This window comes from Diachasma alloeum, unplaced genomic scaffold, assembly GCF_001412515.2.
Source record: "Diachasma alloeum isolate Michigan unplaced genomic scaffold, Dall2.0 Dall_scaffold_00176, whole genome shotgun sequence".
Lineage (NCBI taxonomy): Eukaryota > Metazoa > Arthropoda > Insecta > Hymenoptera > Braconidae > Diachasma > Diachasma alloeum.
In genome coordinates, this window is record NW_021680342.1 from 2,456,580 (window position 1) to 2,464,868 (window position 8,289).

At 37.9% G+C, this 8,289-nt stretch overlaps 2 protein-coding genes across 2 annotated transcripts; one reads left to right on the top strand and one right to left on the bottom strand.

The window, feature by feature from the left end:
- Positions 1 to 1,007: 1,007 nt before the first annotated feature.
- On the bottom strand, positions 1,008 to 6,352 carry LOC107040279 (LHFPL tetraspan subfamily member 3 protein). Its single transcript, XM_015260339.1, has 6 exons — positions 5,843 to 6,352; positions 5,344 to 5,574; positions 4,727 to 4,921; positions 2,378 to 2,465; positions 2,112 to 2,266; positions 1,008 to 1,631 (listed from the first exon to the last, which is right to left on the bottom strand). The coding sequence occupies exons 2-6, from the start codon at positions 5,558 to 5,560 to the stop codon at positions 1,405 to 1,407; spliced, it is 882 nt and encodes a 293-aa protein (XP_015115825.1). The 5' UTR covers positions 5,561 to 5,574; positions 5,843 to 6,352; the 3' UTR covers positions 1,008 to 1,404.
- Positions 6,353 to 7,644: 1,292 nt separating this feature from the next.
- Positions 7,645 to 8,286, top strand: LOC107036039 (dolichyl-diphosphooligosaccharide--protein glycosyltransferase subunit DAD1). Its single transcript, XM_015253755.1, has 2 exons — positions 7,645 to 7,956; positions 8,059 to 8,286. The coding sequence occupies exons 1-2, from the start codon at positions 7,752 to 7,754 to the stop codon at positions 8,187 to 8,189; spliced, it is 336 nt and encodes a 111-aa protein (XP_015109241.1). The 5' UTR covers positions 7,645 to 7,751; the 3' UTR covers positions 8,190 to 8,286.
- Positions 8,287 to 8,289: the final 3 nt, after the last annotated feature.

An 8,289-nucleotide genomic window follows, 5' to 3' on the forward strand; every position in this document is an offset into this window, starting at 1 on the left:
TCTCTCTCTCTCTCTCTCTCTCTCTCTCTCTCTCTCTCTCTCTCTCTCTCTCTCTCTCGCACAGCTTCCAGCTTATTTTAAGAATTGAGAGACAGAAATGCGAAAAAAGTATTATACATGTGTAAGAAAACATCAAAGGCGCAGAATCGACCGTTAGCTTAAGAATTTAATTGATAATAATCGTTCTGTCGACAGATTAAGAATATCGTTCACAGACAGGATAATTTCAATCAAAGGAGTACTGAAGTAATAGGTTTCTTAGGTGAATCGTGGAGCATGATAAATTTCATTGTATAATATATTAAAGTAGTCACTGCGGAGAATTAAGAAAATTATTGTAATTCAAATTGTCATGTATCATAAATATTAAAGACTAGTCAAAATGATTTATTTGAAGTTATTGACCCCTTGATAATTACACGAAGAAAGAAAATACGTGAATAATTGGGTGCAAGAGGCTCCGCCGGACGAAATTTACTGATTTTCGAATGAAGAGGACTGGTTTTTTACACGGGAAAATTCACGGGATATAACCCGATGTGAGACATTTTTCTGCGCATACGAGAATTTTTGCCGGATTCACAATTAATTTCCATCGTGCTAGGACCGAGTTCATTTTACTACCTATGCGGCGCGCTATTCTATCTAGATTCATGAAGAAAATTTCTCGTATTTTCTTCGCTGTGTACTTTTTTTGTTAATGAAGGGAAAGAGGAATATCATTTTCATGGCGGTATAGCAATAGTCCCGCAATGCTCTGTGGATTTTCGTAATTCACCCATTGTTCCACCCATTTCAGGTGCTAAGAAGAGGTTCTTACGCCGTGAAAAAGTGAAGCCAGTGAGAAAATGTTCCCAGGAGTATCTTGCCAGTCTATCCCGAGACATAATGAACTACCATTAAATCATACTATTGAAATAGCATCAAAATTTTTACGTAATTTCTTCTCATCTTCGCACAAATTCAAAGAAAAAGAGACGACGTTTTCTTGAAAATTAACGGTTTATTATATTTTCTCTCAGATCTTGATGATAGACATAATTTTTTTGGAAAATTACTCAAACCGAACGACTCAAAAAGTCGCCATTTGAAATACAAAAAAAAACATTTAATATAAACGACTAAAATTAACGACGAGATACATATTCAATACACATTTGAGACCAATAAAATAGTGAATATAAAAAAATATCTGATAGTCATTCGCTCTGATTCATTCGCCACTCGATTCGACTACTTGAGTATTAACCGATGATAAAAGATGATGAATATTATTTCTCTCAAATAAAACAAAACGGGTATTATGACTATCCTCCACCCGGTCTCTCACGAAGTTTAGCTTCGATCATCAATAGGTAACATGAATGATTATTACGGACAAATCAGTCGTAATCAATGAAAACATTAGAGTTGAAAGTTACGCTGCGAGTGCAGTGTGTTTGTTGATAGTGTGTGAACTGGATGAGGTCCTGCGGCGTACAAACTGTGATGTGAATGGGATTTTGCACGGGAAAGTTCACTGTAACGATCTTGCTCAGGTGGTGCCACGAGTAGGACTGGCCTCAAGGACAATGACTTTCTCGATCCAGCTACACTTTGCGCTTCATTGACGTATCCTGGATTTACTTCGCCTGCAAAAAGGAAGCATTCATTTTTAACAATTTATTTAAACAATTTCTACAATTGTTTTCACCGATTACATTTCAATACGGGAATACTTTCTAGTCAGTGGGCCGTGGGATCGTGGGGACGAGGACTTTAGCACTTTGGAATGATCTCCCGTGCATTCAGATTATGCATTGGATTCATCGTTAATTTATAATGTCAATCATTAATCTGACGTTTCAAAATAAATCTGAATCTTTTGATTATTTATTCGAGATAAGAGTGCTGAAGAATCTTGACATCGACTCTATTTATTTAAGTATTCAAACAGAGGACTACACGAAAAACTTTCATCGAAAAACCTAGCGAATTCTATAGAAATTACTCGACATGAATCTCGACATTTCTGTGCAAAAAGCTAAGCTGCAGAATTTTTTAAAATAATAATAAAACATCCAGGGAAATATAATGACATAAGAGAATCCGAAAAGTGCCGAAAAGTGTACCTTTATACAATGAACCATTATTGAAAGGTTCTGGCTGAAGCCTAACATGTCGAGAAGCCAGAATGAAGGCAAGCGCTGCTAGAGTGACGGCATCGAGCGCCGCAATGGCCGCAAGAGGTATGGCCCATCTAATGGCGCAAGCCCCCGGATTATACCTGCAATGAATTAATCAAGTACACGACGAGCCATTAATTTAAAAGTTCACAGGGTAATCAACGTAATTGGAATTTTCACAAAACCGGAATTGCATTAAAACCGCGTCCTACCGAGATGCCGAGGCCCCGCAGACAGCTCTGACCATCGGGGAATCCCAACCGAGTGGGTAAACTCCAACTCCGACACCCATGCAAACAGCTGAAATTAAAATGGGAAATAAAATTTGTGGGGAAAAAAGGTGAATTGCACAATTTTACGATCATCAGGAAGTGCTTAAACGGCATTTTAAAAAAACCTCGTCCATAAACCATCGATGTAATTGCAGTCATGGAAGCAGTCTAGTACAGTTTCACACGATTGCAAAAGAATGCAAAAATAAATAACGTTTTTCTCGCCTGGCATTTAGGTGCATCGATAGCTCGCAAAGGGGAAAAAAGGAAAGGAGATAGGAGGCGAGGTCGGACAGTGAAAGGGGACCAGGAAAATAAACCTCTGGATTCTCTCTGTCCTCATGGTTAACTGTAGTTTGTCTCTACAATACTGTAATTCAGCTGAAGTATACACGTGTGTTATGACCATGCCAGAGCGGATAACGGACATCAAATGAATTTCTTTTTTGCCGTGTGCGGTGGCGTGGCACGGCAAACTTTGACCGCAATCACATGCGTAATTTCAATCATTTTTTACATCAATTTTCGAAACCAAAATGTCTCTTACCCCATCGACAATGCGATTGCAATAGAGTGAGTGGATTTTATGCAGGAATAGGATCAGCTTTCACTATTTTCAATGATCGTCAATATTCAGGATACCCTCTACCAACAATTTCTAAAAAAAAACGAATCTGAATTTCCGTCCATCTCCTGAATTCAGAGTTGAACTTTTTCGTTTTTCGAGAAAAAAAAATTTTAAATACTTTTCCCTGCGATTTTTCCTCGGGAATCTGATTTTGTAGGTCATAATTGTCTCCTGTCACTCAAAAATGGAGAATCGAACTTTTTTTAATCGAAAAATCAACTCAACAAAAAAATCCCCATTTTATTCTCCAGTATTTTTCACAATTAAGGCGCGAAAATTTGTGATCATATTTAAAAAACCATTTCGAAAAAAATCCATTGGGGATTTTTCAAAAGTTGATGTTTCGATTCGAAAAAGTTCGAATCTCTCATTTGTAGCGGTCGGAGACGAATGTGACCTACAAAATCGGATTCCTGAGGAAAAATTGTGTTTTTGAATTTTTTTTCGCGAACCTCCACTTACCACCGTATGTGTGGAAAGTTCACTAGAACATTGGTATTCAGAGAACAGGTTCAGCGAGAAGCCTTTAGCTAACGCGCACATCCGCGATTGATCCGAAGGAGAAAAACACTACAGCAGTGGGTCAGCTATACGCGTTAAATTTCGGCATCAATCTGCTCGTACCGGTTTGCCCCGTTCAGTAAAAATAATCCGGGTAAAATGAGGAAATGAGAGGCGCATAAAAGTGCACATCCACCACTGGAGGAAACATCAAACTTATATTGACCAGGAAATGCAATGAATCCATAATTTTAGTTACGCCTTGCTGGAGGAAATGTAAGAGACCTTTTTTCGGTCTAATGGATGCACTTATGAGGCACATCCATCGCAGGTTGAGTGAAAGGAAAACGTTCAACTGACAATGCATAATAACGACAATAAAACTGATGATGAACAGATGTGATAAATCCCTGAATTGCGTCATTCGTTTTCCATCAGGTTGAGCAGGATGTTTACGTTTTTCCGAGTTTGCATTACGCGCGGTAATTGTGGGAGGATAATTACAGGGCTAGTGTGAGAGGAGTCAGGCTTTCTAATGCTGGTGAAGGAGTTCGTGAAGCCAATGAAATCAAGAAAGCCTCATTCATTACAATTAATTGGCCCTCTCGATTGATCTAGATTTTCAATGCTTGGAAAGTTTCAATGTTAATAAATAAATGCAAAATGATTATAACAATGTAAAATCGACCAAAACTAACGACCATGTGATAAAATAATAAACCCAACGTAAAAAAATATATATATTGTTAAGAAAGAGACCCCTTTTAATGAATAATCATTTTATAGAAAGAATTTTTGGCGAAATAAATAGTAAAAAGAGTACAAATTAAAAAGATACGTTCGCGGAAGAAGACACGAGATGAGAGAATAACGGAATAGAATAAGGCGATCGTACATGAAGGTATTCGAAAGGGAGGAGCAAATGTGCAACAATATTGTAAATTTATATTATAAAGGCATTTAGGTAGAATAGGTAATCCAATAACTTTTATAAAATAGCTGTGTAAAAGTGCTTTCCATCGTATTATGTTGAACTGTGCATGCTATTAATTTCATTGTTACATTTTATGTGTATTTAATTTGATCCTGTAATTAGCCATGTTCTGTTCGCTCTTTATGAAATGAACTGGAATGGGATGAAATGAAACGAAATGTCTTACCAGACAGGATTTGCATCCATCCACAAATGTAGAATACAGTGGTGCTCTGGCAGAAAAAGAATAGAAGCATGGTGCAAATGGATAGAAGTGCTACTATCACAGCCACACCAACGAGAATGGTACTAGCTCTGAATGGCACATTCGCTACTGTCGACAGATCGTCGAGCCTTCCAATGCACTCTTCGCCCAATTCACCTGGAAATTAAATAAATAGAATAGGTTTGAGGACATTCCAAGGTGAATTCCTTTTCCAAATTTCTGCATACTCAATGATTTTATTATTTAAACTTTGGGTTGTCGAAATTTTTCAGTTTGAACTGTTAGGGAATATTTTCGAAATTCAAATACAAATGAAAAGCCTCTTTTCGGCGGAATATTCATCATGTCATTTAATGATAAAAATAATTTCCTGAGAAGAACATGTTCGAAAATGATTAATTCATTCATCAATTTTTTTAATTTTCCTCGTGCAATTCAATTGCCAAATTTAATGATTGAAAATCTTGGAATCTAGATAGTGCAGTCCATAGCGAATTGCACGAAAAATTGGATATCCTTGAACAAAAAAGCCAGGTAAAGACATAGGTTTTTCCTGTTGAGAGAAAATACGAAATTACCATTAGCTCCATAACTGCAGCGTGACCACAATCCAAATCTCCCTGGATTCTCGTGCTCCAGATCTCCAATCCACTCTGGCGTGACAAAAGCAACAACACCGATAATCGCATAACATATCGTGAATATACCCCACAAAACTCCTATAGCTTTTGAATTACGGATGTAATTCGTTGCGTACATATGCGACGATTCGACGTATTCAATTTTTGAGCCCATTCTGATTTCCAATCCTGGAATGGCAAATATTTTATCGTAATTTATTGAAATGCATGGATCGTATTTCATGCAAGATTGAACCCTAAAGACAATGAAATTTTACTTTTCACACTCCGCTGAGCAACTAATTCGATTCATTCATTTTATCGCGATTCTGTCATGTATTAATTGTCCACGGTTATTTAAACTTCCAATTATGATTTGACATTTGATGCAATTAAGACGTCATTCTTTTCGCAATTGAGGAGATAAGAATGATCGTTGTGTAACGAGAATAATTACCTTCACTTTGGATTATCTGGGAATTGGATTTTTCCTTAATTTTTTAAATTACTGAAGATTTCCGAGTGATGATGAGTCAAACGATCGCCGGCGCGCCTCCATAATCCATTGAAAACAGGTATTGAATGCACTGCAGTGATAATCCCCGAATTTCAATAGTAAGCGCACAATAGCACTGATTGAGCCACCAAACCTAATCACTCTCGACGAATGCGGTTTAAATCGATTTAAAAAGCGACGGAGAATGGGAATGAGTGAACAATATGTTGTCAACACTGTTGCATTTGGTATCGATGCTGACAAGAATTATTTTCACGTGCCAGTCCGAACGGAATGATGCACCACAGTGAAATGCAGAGGCGAGTCAGTGGCTCGTATTACCAGTCTTATTTCGTTCCCAAGAATTATATATCTAAAATAATACGTTGTGCGTTATAAAGAGGACAAACACTTGGGAAACTACAGCACGATTATATTCAAGATGGCTGAAGCCAGGTGAGAGACAGGAGATTGCTGCCAGGCCAGGTAAGAAGTGTAGGAAAACAGGGAAAAGGTGGGGGCCCACCTGAATGGGGCCTTGCGGAGGTCCCTGAGAGTTCATTTGCAGTGGCGGGGATAAAACACGAGAGTTGCGCGCCTTCGCGGAGGTGGGATAGACCTTCGCTTTTTTTCATTAATATGGATTTGCCATTTAGTTTTAACCCCGGGAGTTCTTTAATTATGCGGTGAGGAGAAGGATAGTTATTCAGGTTGTTGGTTTATTGCTGAGATGGTAGGGGGATTGGCGTTTTTTGAATTGAGGGAAGGGCGATCTCACGTGCGCGGAACAAGTGGAAACTCCACGTGAGAAGAAGAAATCAAACTTTCTTTTCGCGAGATTTTTTCGAATTATGGTTTCGGTTGTTCGTCAGCAAAGTGTTCGGATGTTGTCGATGATTTCTTTATAGAATAACAAGGAAGACATCAGGAAGAATTTTATACGTCGCGAATGAATTTTTCAAACTTCTCTTCCGTTCAACGTAGGAAATGCAATAAAGTTCCAATCGGTGATTTAATTTCCGTTGAATTTGAATAATTGTTGCGTGGAAAATTGCTAGACTTCGAATCTATTTTGAATTGAAAATGAATAGAAAACACTGGGTTAAGATGCGCGGTTTAAAGTCGCTTTTCAATATTTTGAAGTGATTTCCAATCAGGAAATTAGTTCATAAAGTTTGCTGAATAATACGTGAAGCCAACGTGACGATCACGAGTTGTGAAAATAAGAAATCAAACTTTCTTTTCTTGAGATTTTTTCAAATTGCGGTTTCTGTTGTTCATCGGCAAAATGTTCAGACATTGTTGATGATTTTAACAATATATTCCCACATTTCTTCAGATTAAAAAGGAAGACATCGAGAAGCATCCTCTGCGTCGCGATTTTTCAAACTTCTTTTCCAGTTCACATAAGAAAATCAATAACGTTCCAATCGGTGATTTAATTTCGCTTGAATTTGAATAATTATTTAATGGAAAATCGCAATATTTTGAACATATTTTCGATCAAAAATGAACAGAAAACAGTAGATCAAAATGTGTGGCTCATTGTCGATGCATTTGCATATTTTGAAATAATTCCCCGTCATGACATTGGTCTACAAACTTTACGGGAACTGAATTTTTTGAAAAAAACGATGGGTTTATTACACAGATGGTGCCACCTCCCGTGTCTTCCTCGGTCGAAGCCGTAGGAATCTGTTGTGAACAATTGATATTGCCTGCATGCCCCTCTACATCCCACTATTGTCGTCATGTATTTCATGATCATGGAACAGCCGGGCTGTCGTGGGCTGTCGTTATAGGTGCCACGCGTCAATCAACCCTTACTTACCATTTTTACTCGATAGAAACTGTCCGAATAGCTACCAAAATGTCAATAATTACTGTAGTAAAAAAATTCTGGCAGGAGTATTCGAAGAACACTGTGAAAAAGCTCAAAATCATCGATGCCTACCTCTTGTACATCTTCCTCACCGGTGTCATCCAGTTTGTGTACTGCTGCCTGGTTGGAACATTCCCCTTCAACAGTTTCCTCAGTGGATTCATTTCCGCGGTCTCTTGCTTCGTTCTAGCAGGTAAATCACTCACTAACAGCTTTATAAACCCGCCTAACATCTAAGAACCAAAACTACATTTGCAACGGGAAGAGAAACACTCAATGTTTTTACTTGTTCCAGTTTGCTTGAGACTGCAAGTCAATCCACAGAATAAAAATCACTTCTATGGCATCAGTCCTGAACGTGGATTTGCTGATTTCATTTTTGCACATATTATTCTGCATTTAGTGGTGATGAACTTCATCGGTTAAGGAACAATACGATGTAAAGTCTTCAAGATGCTCTAACAATCCTCATAAGTCATTGTCTTTTTCATATTGAAATAAAGTTATTTGTCTAGGGAATTTGCAT